Below are 18,583 nucleotides of genomic sequence, written 5' to 3' on the forward strand. Positions count from 1 at the left end.
TTTAATTTAGCAAATTTAATCTTATGGAAAATCAATCAATTTTTTCAATCAAAGCATTTTTGGCGGTATTGATTTAGATTCCCGTCAGTTGTAAGAAAAATATCCTAGGACGTTTTTTTCTTAGCATTGGTCTTGGCGTTATGGTGTATTTTTCATTAAATTCTTCCAAAACCACTAGAACAGAGGCTTAGCAGATTATTTCTTAAAAATACTTTGGCACAAAATCAGTGAAACCGGTAATTGTTAAAATCAAAAACAAATCCAATTTCGTCCACTTCGCTGAAAGGTTTTATACGTCAGTTGGGCGAATTTATCTGTTTTCGTTGCATGGGTGATTGATTAAATTGGACGTACCTGAATTTTTTTAACATGGTAAAGTAAATTAAAACAAAAGATTCAAGAACATATTGTGAGAACTTTTATTTACTTATTCATTAACTATATTACTATAACAGACATTTGAATCTAGCGATGTAGACAATATGAATGAAATCTAGCTAAATTTTTCCAAAAAATCTAGTTACGATGAATGTCGTTAGCTAAATATGTTGTGACGGTCGACCGGTACCAGCGTTGAACGGAGAGTTTCAGTTAAGCGGTAGTCAGTGACGTTTTAGTTTGTCGCGTTGGTGGGCCTGGTACTTGGTGTTATCAGGGCCCTTAAAAATACTTTTTGCAAATCTGGAATAACGTTTAAAATGTAATGTATATTTAAAGCGGATTTTTACGATTCTAATGATTTAACTATCGATGGATAAAAACGATCATTAATAATATTTAATTGGGTTAAAAACGAGCTCATACACTTGAACGTAGTTATGCAGAAAACAGCCAGCCATAGAAAAATTAAATTGAGATAATAGCAATTATATGAAAAGAGTGAATAATCTACACAAGATTTAGAATATTTTTGACTTTGACAAATGATTGACAATGATAACTATTAGATTTTTTAAATATTTCAAACAAGAATCTAATACCCGTATGCAGAGACAAACCTTAAGGTGAAGATAGTACATTATTTTGTCTTCACCTTCGGGTTATTCTCTGCATTTGAGTGTTGTGGGTGTTTTCTGAGAATTGAAAAATGCCGTTTTTGTGATCGACACTATTTTCAGAAGGTGATTATTACGGTTTTTTTTGTAAGAAAGGTCTAGTTGTTTTTAGCAGAACACAGAATTGACCTGCACTTACTGTTACTGCACCGAGGATACCGATATCTATTTTTTCGAAATTGTGGACTGGCTGCTTTCTGCATAACTACGTTCATTTGGTGTCAAGACAAATTCGACTTCACACTTCATTATTATTATTAATTTTAAGCGAGCAGCTTAAAGCTGATATGCTTAGATCTATTAAAACAAAAGTTAATTGTTGGTGTTAACTTTTCAGAAACAAATCTAGTCCATTTTTGAACCCATTAAGACTACACGTTGAGATCAGCTCTTGTGGCAGCTTATTCCAACCATCAAAAACCCTATTGCTCAGGAAATGCTTCCGTAGATTTAGATTGAATCTCGTTTTCTCCAGCCTGAGGCTGCGGCCTCGAAGACGACCATCTTGTTTAAGTTTGAACATAGGATCCAAATTTTGGCAGCTATAGTGACTGTTGAGTATCTTTTATGTTTCTATCGGGTTACCCCTTTTTCGCCGTTCTTGCAGTTTTGTGAAACCGAGAGTTTCCAGTCTTTCGAAGCCGTTTTAGGGTCAGCTACAACTTTGTAGCTCGTCTTTGGACTCTTTCCAACAAGTTAATATCCTTTTTAAAATTGTGATTCATGCTCGCTGAACGCGCTTCTAACTAACATTTCGTATAAGTATGGCGCTGAAACGTAATACGTGCCGTTTGTCTCAGCGCCTAAAATAATTATTTATTTACCATATTTTTTTTTTGTTTATTGAAAATAAAATATAAAAAACATCGAAATACCCAACTTCATAACTTCATAAAAATGTATTGTTTAATTATTATAATGTTCCTCTTATTTGTATCTTATTTGTATTTAAGTTGCACTTAAAAAACTATAAGAACAATAAAATATTGGTTAAGTTTCTTTACTATGGTAATTTATTTGTGCTAATGTATGATATCATGAAATTAAGAATATTAACCTCTTAAGGCCCTAGATAAACCTAGTAACCAGAAAAATTCACCTTTCTTTACAAATCATAAGTGTGGTAAAATTAAACCAAAAGAGTCAAAGAATTATTTTTTTTATGTTCCGAATTATTAAACAATTTGTATTTATTGATTAAATAAATAATTTACACATATTTATTATATACATTATGAAAACCAATTTTATAATTAATAATCTTTTGTCGGTTTACTCAAATACTTTTTGACTTAAATAATTTATTAAAAATATTGTTACTGAACACAAAAAAGTTGCATAACTGGATGCCATTTTGAATAACACAAACTTGAGGGTTTTTGACGAAAAAAATTAATATTAAAATCTGCCAAAAATGCCATGTGAGAATTGTTTAAAATAATTTATATGGGAACAATATCATTTACAGTGTTGAAAAAAAAACCTGATGTCCACATTTGTGTACCAAGGGACGCTAGCGGTGAAAAGAAGAAGTATAAAAATATACTCAATAGGGAAATATCACATATTTAAAGCAATAAAAGTTTATGTAATACTGTTCAGTAAAAAAAAATCTAATTATTAATGGCCTAAAAAATAATTTTAAATTTGTAATTTTCTTTCTTCTCTGGTCTCAATCCTGGGATTGGCTGGCAGCAATTACTTTCATTCTTCTCCTCCATTCCTCCCTGTCTTGTGCGGCTCTATTAAAGTCAACATATGATGAGCAGCGCACGTCTTCTAATAGGTCCTCCAGGTACTCTCAGCGTAGGCGTCCCCTAGAATTTGTCCCCTCGGTCATCCCCTCCATTATGACATGCAGGAGGCCTTCTTGACATCATACATGGCCGATCCATCTCGCTCGCCTTTCAGACAAGGTCCTGAGCAAGTGCCGTCCACCTTCGATTCTTTGGAGAACCTCCACATTTGTAATGCGGTCTCTCCAGGAAATTCCTAGTAGTCTTCTATATGACCACATCTCAAAAGCCTCTAGTCTCCGTTTATCTCATTTCATTTATTTGCACCACAATAGGCCAGGGGGCCCAATTACAGTAGTGAATTACATTACAGAACAACCAGGCTTGAGAAAAATCACATCTCTTTCAGATAGGCACCATGTCTCAATGCCATACATTAAGATACTCCATACATAGGTCTTGATTAGGAGTATTCTTAGTTTTAGGTCTATATTATTTGATTTAATTATTTTTGACCTTTTATTAAATGCAAGTCTAGCTTGATGTATACGGCTGTCGACCTCGCACTTAGACCGACCGTCCCACGTTATTTTGCTCCCGAGGTAGACAAACTCCTTGGTGTTCTTTAGTGGTATTCCCGATATCACTACTCACATCCGGTGTTGCATTTGGCCTACAGTCAGTAGCTTTGTTTTGTCTTTATTTATTTTCATACTGTAGTTATTTTGAAGAATGCTTTCCATAGTTGTTAAAGCCTCTTGCAGTTCTTCTTCACTTTCAGCAACCATAGCAATATCGTCAGCAAACTTTATCATATCCACCTTTTGCCCTTGTATCTTTACACCTTCTCTGGGTCTCATCGTCTCTCTCAAGTTGCCAATCGCACCCTGTATATAAGCGTTAAAAAGAACAGGTGATAGTGAGCATCCCTGTCTTACCCCTTGTTTTATATTGGTTTCTTTTGTATCATAGTAACATCTGATTATAGCGGCCTCATTCTTGTATAGCGCCTGGATTATTGTAATTTTAAACTTCCACAAAAACGGTGATTCCATTGGCTACGCCCCTTATACGTCACGATTCATGTTTATTTGTTCCTGGACATTGAAATTTATTTGGAACATAATTACGAACCTTGACATCACAACAACCAAGGCCAAACACGTAGCGTTTTTCTGGCAACATATTTTTATTAAATTTCTTTTTTTCATTTATGTATGAAAACATTTCTCCACAATATCCATATTGGTTTTGAAAACAAAATTAATTATTCGAAATTCATTTCATATATTTCTATCGGTATTCGTAGTATGTGATACTTTCTTACTATCGGCTTAGTTGTAGTGGTAGAATAATAATATTTCTACCCTTATTTTACTACTTTACCTAGGCGTAACTTTATAGCAGGTTTATAAGTAAGTCCTTACACTTTTTATTTAAAATATGTTGAATTCACGTGTTTGAAAGAAAAAAATTGTTCAGTAAAATAATATTTTATATACCTGTATACATAGTTTACCTCCGTTTCTATATCCTACTTGTTCTTTTCCCATTAAATTAACTATATAGTATAAAAGTTTGTCAGGAAAATAACAATTGTTTAGTTTGCCAAGTTTTTCTTTGTTAATTTGGTCAGCCATTGTGTGACTTTCTTTTTGTCTTAAATGAATAATGTTACAACCTCTCTTTTTTCGACTATTGTCAAAAACGGTATTTACCCTTCTCAAATGAAAAGTTTTTGTAACTATTATTATGAGGTACAAGTTAATACATGTTACAAAAAGTGGTTTTTTTACACAAATTAACCATTTAATGTAAGAAATGTTTTTTAATAAACCGGGGGACTATTTTTTTAGAATTGTATATATGAGGGGTTTATTGTATCTACTAATGTGTCATCAGCTAGTTAAGATCTTTAAAATTGGGTATTATCACTACAAATACCGATATAAATATATGTATTTATGTGAAATGGATTTATAAAAAATAATTGTAATTTCAAAACCAATATGAATACAGTGGAAAAAAAAATTCATTCGTAACTTTTAAAATAAAATTCTTATATTATTAATTCTTACCCATTCACGTTACCATTTGTATTGGCCGTTATTGTTGGGTGGTTTTTACGAAGAATTTTGATGTTGTAAATTATGTATATATTCGTTGTGCATCTGGGTATTACACAGTATTTGCTATCTTTAAAGAAATTATTCTCATTTCAAAATCAATATGGATATTGAGAAACAACATTTTCATTCATAACTTTAAAAATAAAATTGTTTAAAAAATACCAATTCACGAAAGCGCGTTATGATAGTATTCGCGATCTAAAGATTTATGTTGAAAATATGTAGCATTTTTTATTACCGTTTGTATTGGCCGTTATTTTCGCGTGATTTTTACGAAGGATTTTGTGACGGGACGTGGTGAATAATATATATTCGTTGTGCATCTGGGTACTACACAGTATTTATTATCTTTTTTTCCAGACATAATACACAAACAATTGTTGTCAAATCAATAATATATTAAAATAAACGCGGATGAAATAATAAACAATGGTCTCTTTATACAAAGTACATACTAGAATGACAACACGTTAACATTTAATGCGAATCGTGTATAAGAGGCGTGGCGAATGCGATTAAGCGTTTTCGCGGGAATCAAATATTTAACAATAAATAATATTTTTAAAGCCTCCGACGGGTTCAATTTTTTTTACTTAAAAGTCATCGTCCCTTATTAATTCATAAATGCAAGACTGTTGAATTAATGCATTCTGTAAGTATAGCCTCAATTTATTTCAAATATTCAAAGAATATAGGTACATTATGTTGATTTAAAATTTTATGCTATACCTATAATAAAAATTGCGCAAAAAAAGATTTAAAAAAAAAAATTTAAAAAAGAAAGTTGTAAGAAAAATAATGCGTTGAAAAAATAAAAAAGCTTTAAATACGATTATCGCGGAACTTGTTTTAACGACTAAATGTGTTCTGTCAGCAAAGACTCGATATACACTTTTAAAAATCTATTAATACTAATAAATTTGTTTAGAGTGAACCAAATGAATAATTTTATTTTCTGTAGCCCGCAAACTTTAAAAAAAAATTGAGTGTGAGATAAACATTGTAACTGGACGGAGATCGTATCACTTGAGGTATTGTTGATACATCTACCGACGAAAAACGTGTTTTTGTGATTCGTTTGAAGTATCTAACTCACGACTGCTCGCTAGCCTAGTTCCTCTTCTTCAACATAAAATTAGCGTGATATAAAATGTCGCTTTTATACTAACAACCTGAATTGAAAATACACAACAAATTAGTAACAGAGTATGAAAACCCATTGCATGCTTTGTAAAATTTCAACATTGTTTTATTTATTCATACATATTTGTTCTAGCCTCCGATTTTATCTCCCTTGCAGATTTTCGCAGCAACTATGCAGAGGCTTTTATAAACGAACTATTGTGTAGTGCAAATATTTCAAATACAGAATTTTCAGTTACACTCTTGTTTTAGAGGACATTACAAAAAATACGTGAAAATAGGCTTTAACAGTTGAACAGTACTCGTTTGCAATGTGACAACTTAAATTTTATATTTTTCGCCAATATTTCTGAAATTTTTTTCGAGAAAACTAGCAGGGGCTTGAACATTCTTATTTCTTATTACTTATAAAATTGAAAAAAATAATAAACAGTATCTTTGGTAATTTTATACATTTATATTTAAATAAATATTAATCTCTTTTATTACTATTTGGGGTGAGATTAACAATTTGCGTGGGTATTACTTGAATAAATCGTTGATCTATCTTAATTTTTGCCGGTTAAAAAAAAGCGTTGTTGCGCAATGATGGCAGATGCGGACAAAACAATATGCGGCCAAAAAAACCACAGCAGACAAGGGTCCTACCATTTGAGAGTCAGAAAAGGGGATCAGCGGCAGGAATCCAGATGCTAAATCTCCAAATCCTGGCTTCTGGGTAGGGTTTCAATTTTTCGGCAAACACAGTACTTTCACTTTAATTATGCGAGGAATATATCGATGAATGTGACAGCGCGGCGGTCAGAAGATGTAAAGGTGTGCGGATTGAGACAGATGATTAAAAAGCGAGCTGATGCGGGCAGATAAATTATGATACATGCGATTGTTGACAGAAAAAAATATGCAAAGAGAAAAAAACGGGATTGTTTATGTTGGTTGTTATGGATATGGAAAATTGTTATCATAACAGCCGTAGCTACCCATGGCCATAGCGATGAGGAGAATAAATAAATATAGGATGTTTTGAAATCACAGGATGGGTAAGATAGGTGAACCTTCATCAACTGGCGGTTCATTCAGCTACAAACCACTCATTCCAGCAAGAAGTTTTTAGGAAGATAACCACTTTAAATACTGTTAGCGAATTAAACCTGCAAGATCAAAAGGGTTTTTGTTAACTAATATTTAATAACAAAAAACCTATACAAATTATAAGTGAATGTGATGCTTTGCATTATAAAAGAATCCTCATCCTCGAGGGACCACTGGTTAAACCCGAACATGTTAAGGAGTTTGCCCTCAATCTAATAGCCCGATACTTTACGGATTTGAGTTTGGAAAGGGAGATTTAGCAAAATGAAAACTCTCGTATTTCACACAGAGAACTATTTATTTATTTACACTTTATAAACATATACAATAAATATACATATAAGGGCGGGCATATTGCTTTAAAGTAATTTCTTCTAACCTATCCAAACCGTTCAGTTTGAGAAAATTACAAGTACAACGACATATTCCAAGAAATTGTACTTTATCTTATAATTTTACACAAAATTAAAAACAAAAATTTACAAAAAAAAACATTTCTCATAAAAGAGGAGAAGAGATAGAAAAAAAAGAAGAAGGAGAAAGGGACAGCTAAAATATTTATGTATGACATTTCATTCTTTGTTTAAATGTAATGAAAAATATGTAGATGTCTCCGACATTAGTGGGTAGATTTTTCTACAACCGACTATTCACGGGGGATCTGTCACGATAGATCTTTAAAGGTCAAAAGGATATCAAAAGCTTGCATTACACTGATCCTACCCCTCTTAGAATAAGAACATGTATAATAATATTTTGGCAGTCTCAATTTTAATTGTATCTCCATATTTTTTTTTGTATTTTATAATTAATATTTATGCATATTTAAAAAAAATTATTAGCATCGATATAATTTATTTATCATCGTCCAACGTTAAAATATCTGCAACAAACCTTGTCCTGCCTGATCACGAAATTTCTAGATAGTCGGAATCTGCAACAAAAAACCTGTGTACATTATAAAAACAGTGATATAAATAAATAATTCGTCTTAAAGATGTCACAAGATCGATGAAACCGATCTCCGTCTTTCCAAATTTTATATATCTATGAATGTATCACTGAAATTGTTTTTTGTAATAACAACGAATTTCCAACAATAAATTAACATTTTATTTTATTTTTGTTTCCAGGTTGGGGCGACTGGACCGAATGGAGCCCATGTAGCACGACGTGCGGAGGTGGCACGCAGAGACAGAAGCGTGCGTGTCACGTGCCGGAGTGCCCAGGTCCGCACGCCAGACTCAGATCGTGCAACACCTTTAGTTGTCAAGGTGGGTGTAACTTGTATATTTGTATTAAGTCATACGGAGTAGATTTGAGTAAAAATCACCGGATGCTCACATCATGTGATTTTTCAGAAGAAAATACGTAAGCCTAAACATTTTACCGAGGACGAAATTTGTTACACCTGCTGGTTAAACTGATAAAATCCCAAATAAGGTAATTATTATTTTTTTGGATGAACGTCTTTATTTATTTAAATTTTGCATTTAAAAAAAATATTTATTTGTAAAGTTTGACAAACAATAATCAAATGGTAGCCCCCGTTATAAAATAGCTAAGACGCTTGACTCTGAGAGTTCTAGTGCCAATTAAAAGCCTAGTGGCCTTACTTATAAACCTGGTATAAAGTTACGCCTGGGCATAGTAGTAAAAAAAAAGTTGGGAATACCATCGTTATTCTACCACTATAATAATACAATAATTGGACAAAAAACATGACACAAGCAGCAACAAATAATGTAGCGCGCCTTGAAAATTTTAGTTGAAAAATGACAGTTAACAACATAATAGTGGGATGCGCGCGCAGATATTGGCTCAAATCTTGTTTGAAAAATAGGACGTATTTTGTGTTTTTGAAATTTGACCACATATTTCATACAATTTGCGTATTTACGACACAATATTTGTTGGACCGAATTCTGTACAAGATCTCGTACTATTTACTGACCAATATAAAACGGGCTTAAGGCTCGATTTGGGATGTAGCGCCATCGAAAAAAAAGAAGAATATAATCTTAACGTTTTAATTATTTTTTCCAAATTCTCGCTACAAATGCCTTCTAAAGTAAGATATTAAAATTTAAACATTTTAAATTTTGAGAACCTAAAATAATAATAAATACAAGAGATAATCGAGAAGAGAGAGAATCGGTTTGTGTCTTGGACTCACGACTCTAAGGTCCGTAGTTCGAATCCCACTCTACTTCAACTTTATTCCCATTTTCTAAAAGTGATTTTATTTACAACTCGTTGAAAATGGCCATAAAAATAAAATGTTTGGGGGTGAATCATAAGAACGTAATTATTTCTTTTTTTTAAATGTAATAATGAGTTTAAATGTTCCATTTTGTTATACAATAATAATAACAATATTTCTTATCAACAATATTTTTAGTTTGTCTAAATTTTTGTAGACAAGGACTGGATTCAACTCCCTGGGAAGCTGTTAATATAAACATATTACAACAGAGACTAGGAACATATAAGAGAAGGTTATATAGATGTCTAGGGATCTACAGCGCATATGACCTGTCATTGGCTGGTTTAAGTGTTCACTTTACACACGTAACATTCACCATTCTGCCCATATTTTAACATATATATTCATTCTATTCTTTCATCTGTATATGTTAATGTTGTGTAAATCCACATAGTCCATGAAGAGGTATAAAAATTGAAAAAAATACAATTTTCTGGCATGTTAGTATGTAGGTGAAATAATTCAATGAGATCAATCAATAAATAAAGGTTTCAGCTCTTTGAATTCACAAACACCCAGAGATGAAAGAATTGAAGAAATATAGATGTTTAAATAAAGGCAGAATGGTGAATATTACACAGTGTATAAAGTGGCCAATTAAACCAGCCAATGACAGGTCATAAGCCCTTTAGATGCCTAAACATTTTATATTACCTCAAATGCTCTTCATTTCTTTTTGTAATATGTTAATATTTCTTATTCCAGTAAAATGGCCAAATAGTGCAGAGCTAATTATATACCATATAAAACAAAAGCCTATTTCATTTTAATATAACAAAAGAGAGAAATTTTACAAAATATGTATAATAAAGGAATGATTTTTTTAAAAGACAAAATCCTTAAAAAAATCATTTTATTTCTCTCTTTTTAGCACTCTGCGATCAAATCGCCAAATGTAAATATAAATATTGGTATGCTGGAAATTTCTGCCATTATCCGTTTTACTTTAACTATTTATAGATTGGAGTAATCAATATTTCCATTACAAATATAGGTACTCGTATATCTATTTATTTAACTATTTATCTTGATACAATCCCCCGAAGGCTCATTCCAACCTTCGGGAGATTTACACAAACCCATAATATTGAATGTAAATAATACCGGACTATTAAATTTGTTATCAGGAGCCGTGAGTCCTTTAGACTCTGAGCAAGGAAGACCTCGCCAGGGCAGGGCGCAGTGGGCTAAAGTACCAGGCAGGTCTGGTGCGTGGAGGCTCAAGGCAGACTCCTACGTCTGGCTTCCCTCAGCCCAACTGTTCCACCAGCCACAACCAACGCAAGGGTTCCCCAAGGACTTCACGCTGTTCCTGTCCTTGAGGCTGCGGCCAGAGGTAAGGACTTAAAATAAAAATGAAGGTTAGTTTATTAAATGAAAGTCAACGATTTTCTAGGTTCGGACTGCCAGAGTCGCAGTAAGTCTCGCCTTGCTGGAGGGTGTGATTCTGTAAAATGCTCGGAAACGCCCAGTTGCATTCCACTGGTAACAGTACTGACCAGTTCAACTCGAGGGCATCTACGTTGCAAACTTCTTAGTCCTAAGATCACACTTATACCAGTGTGATTACAGCTGATTACGAGAGAGTGTGGTGCTTGCAAACTTAAACCAATCAGTTAAGGGAAGGTAACCTCGGCAAGAAAATCAACCAGAGAAAGCAACGGTCTTTTTCCAGGAATCATTTTAGTGAGTACATCCAATAAGCAGTTGTCCTGGCTGCGGAATACAAAAGTAGCGCAGGACAGATAAGCTTGGGTTTCTATCAACTAAGCTTCTCCGTTAGCAACAACCTACACAAAATTTTATTAAAGTATTCCAATCGTTGAGGTTGTGGCCAGAAATAAAGATAAAGAACCGAATTTCGCAAGTAAAATACGTAACTTGTTCTTTTTTCTTTTTTCTCTGCTGCATTGGCATGTTTTTATACTTTTAAACTACTTTTAATTACTTATATTATATATGTATATAAAATCAATATATTGCTACTCTTACAATTATTAATTTTGAAGATGTTTTTTAAATTGACTTAAATTTACTGTCTTATATTTCACTTAAAGATTCTTCTTATCGTTTCTTTGAATCCCTTAAAATAAATATGTGTATATTTATGTTGTTCCTTTTTTAAAAAAAAAAAAATGTACTACTATTTCATTTTATTTTTACATCTGAGCATGCTTTTTATTCTTTATTTCAATACTTAATTTTAAATAACTCTTACAAATTTTCTTCATTTTTAATATTATTTCCATTTGTAAATACTCACTACAAACTACAAACTTTAAAATTTCGTTTTTTTACTTAAATTTTAATTTTTAAACAACTTTCATTTATGTTTTTCTTTTTCCTTTTCTTTTTTTTACTTTCATAATTAACCTTACATGTAATTGCTTTACAATATGGAAACTTCACTGGTCCATTGGAGTTAAGTCTAATTGTGTAAAATATTAAACTTTGTAACAGTACTGTATGATTCCTAAATAAAAGAAAATAAAAAAATAAAAATGAAAGTGACGTAAAAAAATGGTCGAATAACGAATAAAATTATATCATCATATTCTAAAGTCTGCCAACAAATATTCCAGTCTTGATTTCATTGATAACGATTTGTCTACATACATGTGATCATTGAGTCATATTAAATTATAACATATCTCTTCCATTACCATATAGTCTCAATTTTGTTCCCTCTCTTCCTCAATGCAACTGTTCTGTAAATATGTTTCAGAGTTTTGTCTATTAAGGAACTATATTATACAAACAAACAACAAACAAACCAACATGTCCTTTCCCTGTAAGGGTAGGCAGAGAGGATAGAACGCTACATCACTCTGTCTGCAAACAGATCTCGCTTCTTCTACATTCATACATCTTTTTACTCACGAACGCCGATTATTCCTAGGTTTGACATGTCCATCTTCAAGTATTCGACGGACTTGATCGTGCCATGTCTTGTTCGGCCTTACTCGTTTTCTGCATCCATCAACATTCGCATCGTAGATTCTTTTAGTCGTTTTTTCGTTGTCCATTCGCTCTACATATCCAAACCAACGCAGCACCCCTTTCTTAATTCTGTTCATAATGCATATCTCAGCCTTACACAGTTTACGGATTTCGACATTTGTGCACCTATCAAACATCGTTTTGCCACACATTCCCCTGAGGGATCGCATTTCAACAGCATTTAAGCTACTTGAATCGTCATTTTTTATTCAAGCATTTAAAGGGAGTAACTGCATAATGACATTATACAACACAAATAAACCACCACACCGTTTCTCCGTAAGACTGGGCAGAGAGGATAAAATGCCTTATCACTCTATCTTTGCATGCAGACCTCGCTTCCTCTACATTCATACATCTTTCCATGCACGTACGCCAATTATTCCTGCTCTTGACATGTCAATCTTCAAGAATGTGATGGACCTGATCGTGCCATGTCTTTCTCGGTCGTCCTCGGTCTGACTTGTTTTCTGCATCCATCAACATTCGCATCGTAGTTCATTTTAGCCGTTATTTTGCTGTCCATTTGCTCTACATGTCTAAACTAGCAAAGCACCCCTTTCTTGATTTTGTCGATATTGCATGTCTCAGAATTTCATAGTTCACGGATCTTTGACATTTGTGCCTACATCGTTTTACCACACATTCACCTAAAGGAATTGCATTTCGACAGCACTTTACTTACTATCATAATTATTTTTCTGATTCCATACTTTTTTCCCATACATTAGAGTTGGCATAAGAACTCCATTGTGAACTGCTAGTTTTGCCTCCTGCCACAAACAATTGTTTGTAAATTTCAGTGCGCTGTTCACCCTGTTCCCGGCACTCACCCTCTTTTCAATATCTTTCTCAGTTTTTCAAATTCTTCTACCGTATTCAGAATATTTCCGTTCACACTGCCCTCTAATTTAGTTATATTTTTTCCCTTTCGAAAACCATCACTTTTAATTTGTTAACATTCATTAGCAAATTGCTTTTCTTGCATATATCAAAGACCTGTGTTACCAAGAATGTATTTATTTATTTATTAATGAATTGAAGGTCTTCTTTACTGCTTCAGCATACAGAAGACAGTTAACAGTTATACCACTCATGTTTGTTCCCATTCTTAAATTTTTCAGTTCTTTCATACAGTTATCGTTCTCATAACTATGTTTTATCAATGGTTTTATATGCATTACATACGTTAGATGAGCAAAATTATGTTTTTTTTTCCATCTCACCATATTATGTATATCGTCTTTATAAATACCTATTTGGCGTGGAAGTATATAAGAGATTAAATATACTACTTAAGAGCTAGGCAACACAAACAATTTGTTCTTCCAGAATGCAGGGCTTTACCGTTGATGATACATGCCCATGGGAGAATGATTGGTCTGTTGAATAGATCACCGAGAGAGGTGGATCTTTTCCGTGCTGGGATTACCAGTTTTAGACTCTTACTCTCTAACTTTGTATTATAATGTGTATTAATGACTTATTTGTCTTTGTTGTTTATTGTTTTTACGGACCATAATAATCTTTTGTACTATTTTATATAATGTTTTGTAGTTACCTAAATATTTTATTTATTTATTTTTATTCAGAAAACATACAGTCATACTTAATAAGTATTAAAACAACCATTTTTTAACACAAAAAGATCAATTAAGATTTTATAAATTATGCAAAAGAGTTAAACATTAAATGTGACAAAAAAATAAATAAATAAGAATTTCAAGTGAGAACATAATAATTATTAATATTTGCGTTTTCCATGGAGGTAATAAATAAAAATACCGAATGTACACTCCGACCCATCCACGAACACACATGAACGCACATATAAAACATACACAAACATATACATTACATGCGGCACATATACATAGCATAAACCACTCAATGTGCACATTCAGCAACCATCCCAAATAATCGACACCATGAAAAAAAATCTGTACAAATGCAACGTGCAGTTAAAAATGTCTTCATCAATACTGAGTCTATTTAATTTCTACAGGTACGTCTAATAAATGAATGTGAGGTATAATTGTTTTTACAAGTTGGTACATAAAAAAGGCAATTTAATCTGGTAAAGCGATATAATTTATGTACATTGTAATTGGCAGTAGTTATGTATTGTTTATTTAAATAAAAAAAAATACAAATAAAATAACGTATGTAGTTTCTAGCTGCAAAGTTAAAAATCTCCGGAAGCAACAAAATTTATAATTTAAGAAAGGGTTTTATTATGTATCATTTAAAAATATGTGAATTCATAATATGCATAAGAAAAAAGGTTAAATTACTTTTTATCGGTTTACTATTCATTTGGACATAGCTAAGTATGTCAAAAACTGTAAATAAATACATTTTGAATATTTAGAAAGGGTGCATTTCTGAATTTGCCAATTAGTAAATGAGAGATATCCAAATTGCCCACTACATTGCTGTGTATGTTTGGCAGATTGTAGAATTTCTAATCATTATTTGGAAAATTAATGTAAATTTCGCGGTGACGAGTATAATTTGTTTTTTTTTCTTTATGATTTAGGGACTTAAAGTTTGATTCAAGTACCCCCTTTCTTTGATTTTTTTTTGTTTTCAAAAAACTTCATAAATTTGAAAAATTACCCGTAGTAATTTTCAAAAGATGAAAAAAGTAGGCTCATTTTACCCGATTTATTTGTGTTAGGTTCAAATCAAAATGTAATTAAAATCAAGGTTTTTAACAAAATCTAACGCCTACAAAGGCAAAAACAGAGAATGAACTGCATTTTTTAATTTTTTTATATTTCAAAACACAAAAAATGTACAATACATAATTGTTCTTCTATGAGATAGCAAATTCATTCTGGGATAATTACAATTTATTAGATTATCAGATTTATAATTATACACAATTAAAACAAAAATCGTAAAAGCTTTATTTCTCAATGAAAAAGTATTATACGAAGTAATTCATTTTGATTACATAATATTTCTTATGAAGCAAATAGTTTACACCTGAAGAAACGAGTCAAATGATTTTTTATCGTAATACTTAAAAATGTTTCAATTTCGTTACTTAATATAATTATGGAGTGACTCAAGTCGATTTTAAGACCACTCTTAACAAAATTTGTATTTTATTTCAAAGGATTTATATCCTTCGTAAAATAAAACCTTTGAAATGCCCACGGCAAAAAAGTTTTATGTAAAATATGGAGCTGCAAACGCAAAAACACCGTAACCGACAGAAGAAATAAATAAGGGGATAATGTTTTTTCTTCTTAATTATTAAGAAATATACTTTGAAAACCAAGTTTTTTTCGATTATTTAGTTCTTTGATATCAATAAAATGTATTCCTTGTTAATTGAGAGGAAGACGTGTTCTCTTTTAAAATATTGTTTTTTAAAAGTTACCATGTTTTGGCGATAAAGCTCAATTCGTTTTATTCCTTCAAACATAATCTACGGTAATGTTTGCTCTTTTGTAAAATAAGTAAAGGAACGAATTCCGAAAAACTTGAACCTAAAAAGTTAGGGTCTTTTTTTTATTATTTGGAAAGGTAAAAAGCTGAATAACCTTAAAATGTCCACGTCGGAATATTTTTACGGGTAACATTATATTTATTTTACTGCCCGAAATTCAAATATAACAGGAATATTTTTTATTTATTTTCTTTAAGACGTTTATGTATAAAAAAATAATTAATGATTTAATTCGTTTATTACTGAAAATGACTGATTGTAGAAATTCATATAATTTCACGAAATATTTTTAGACCGGTGAATGTTTTTTTATCGGAATCTCTTATATATTTTTAATATCCGAAAAATAGCGTGGATGCTTGGACTAGAGAGAGATAATTATTCTTATGCTGAAATAGAGTCAATGTTAAATATTTCTAGTCTACAAAAACGTAGAACTAATATTGACTCCATATATATGTTCGGCATACTAAATGGTATAATCGATGTTCCATCATTACTGGGACAAGTAAAATTCAATATTCCGACTCGTAGATTGAGAAACAATGAAGTACTGTTCATCGATCAGCATAGAACAAACTATGGCCTAAATTCTCCAATGACCCGCCTTTGTCGTATTGTTAACTCAAGACAGGATCTGGACTTTTTTGGTTTAAGTTTACAACGATTTAAACGAGCACTAAATAAATAGTCCAGATCTTGTCTCGATGTCCCTTATGTTTGTCAATGCTTCTTTCTTTTTTCTTTAAATGTTTTAAACTATTTTATTGTAATATTTAAACCTTATAAATTGTATACATGGACAATGTCCGTTAATAAATAAATAAATAAATAAATAAATATCCACTCAAAATTTAATAAATTTAATTAAATTTTACAAAAAAAATTGTGGCGTTGACTAATTTATGATAACCAAATGAGACATTTTTATAGGGGGTTTTACGACACAGAAAAATATCTACTGTAAATTTAAAAGTTAAACGATGATAGGTAAGTTACTGTGGCAATAAAAAGTAATTGGCTTTTAAAAATAATTGAACACAATCATAATTTGAATTTATCTGCACCACCGCTGGCTATTTTCTCTTTATTAGAAATCTGATAGGGGCTGCAAATCATTTTTTAACATTCCCCTTAGGTTTCACGGGGCGATGGTATCAAGTGACGCAAGTTTGAATTATTTTAGTTTAAATTCTTGTCTTATCTTTCAAGCTTTTAAATCCCTGACTCTTAATTCATTAGGTTTTAACTATTTCAAATCAAATACCGAAAGACATGAATTCTTCCAATCTGAATGCTTGATGTTGTTCCGGTGTTCTGTCGTAGATTTTTCAAGTCAAGTCAAGTTTTCAGGCATGAGTTGATCCTGGATGTATTACTGTAAGCCATATATTCATTGTATTCTCAGTCTGCATTTTAAAGAATACCAATAACAGAATGTTATTTCTTTTTCTCAGAGTGGAGGCGTTGGTCAGGGCACTCTGTTCAGTCTCCGCTCGAGGAGACAGCAAGACGCATACTTATCCTTGGAGCTATCCGCAGGAGGAGCACGTTTAGTGCATGCTGGTGCTAATGGTTCTGAAGTCATTCATCTTCCAGCAACTCTCAAAGACTATCGCTGGCATCAGATCGCCATAAGGTAAACAAAGTTTTAATTTAAAAAGTAGAAAACAAAATTTGACTGTATTCAATGATATTTTTAAGTAGACGTTTTCCTGCCCAAACGTTGGCTTGCTTGCTATTAGTTTGGAGATTTTTTTTTTCATTGATAAGTAGGTACCCAGGCACTTGTTTATGGTTGAATTCCAAAACATAAAATAAATATTTTTTCAAATATGGCATTCTTTTTTCAAACGTCAAACTCTGGTCGTCTCACCAACAAAGGGGTGTACTTATGTAGGAATACGATTTTTAAAAATGTATTGAATTTAATATAATTTTAGTATTACCAAAAATTCAATATAATCCAAGAATATAAATGGGTAGAAATTATAAAGAATTTAAGAAAAGAATCTGATTTAGATCCACAAAAAACAAATGCTGTTTGTAAACATTCAAAAACACACGTTTTTCATACGCAAAAAAAACATATCTTTCCATTTTTTGCAAATGCATTCTCCTAAAATGCAACCCTAGTAGATGGATGAATAAAACATTTATGCTCATAACTTCTTTTTTACATATTCGATTGAAGATAATACCCACAAACACGCACAGCGCAAAGATCTATATTTCTCTAAAAACCGCACGTAAACCGGTTAAGCCATTTAGAAGGAGTACGGTGACATCAAACGTACAGAGGAATAATATTTGTAAATATGATGGGGGTCAGTGCTGCCAATAAGCTCCTGTTGCATAATGACGATAGCCGCAATTATCATAATAACTATTGGGATAAAAGTTTCTCATCGATTGTTTATCGTTTTACCGATTCCAATGGAACATCTGCTTTATTTTTTTAAATATTACCACACTTCAACATGATGCGTGGTCACACTAGCCACCATTCAAAAAAATTACGTTTTGCGTATTTCAATATTGTTTGGCACCATTAAATGAATATATTAGTTAAATATAGAAAACATTAAAAAACTGTAAGTAAGGTAAAAATAATTTATTTTATAAAGTAATAATTTGCGAACAATTAATCAAGTCATATATTTTTTTATTCCAATGATGCAGCAATACAACGATTTGTTTAG

At 31.9% G+C, this 18,583-nt stretch overlaps 1 protein-coding gene across 1 annotated transcript in view; it reads left to right on the top strand.

The window, feature by feature from the left end:
• The first annotated feature begins 2,937 nt into the window (after nt 1-2,937).
• The window catches only part of LOC148280044 (collagen alpha-2(XI) chain), a 28,642-nt gene continuing 12,996 nt past the window's right edge, over nt 2,938-18,583 (top strand). Inside the window, exons 1-4 of the mRNA XM_088228999.1 lie at nt 2,938-3,022; nt 8,289-8,429; nt 10,549-10,757; nt 17,339-17,520. Coding sequence (XP_088085125.1) covers nt 2,938-3,022; nt 8,289-8,429; nt 10,549-10,757; nt 17,339-17,520 — 617 coding nt within the window. The remainder of the gene's footprint in view (nt 3,023-8,288; nt 8,430-10,548; nt 10,758-17,338; nt 17,521-18,583) is intronic.

This window comes from Micrasema longulum, unplaced genomic scaffold, assembly GCF_059751315.1.
Source record: "Micrasema longulum isolate JH-2025_06_02 unplaced genomic scaffold, ASM5975131v1 h1tg000626l, whole genome shotgun sequence".
NCBI classification, from domain to species: domain Eukaryota; kingdom Metazoa; phylum Arthropoda; class Insecta; order Trichoptera; family Brachycentridae; genus Micrasema; species Micrasema longulum.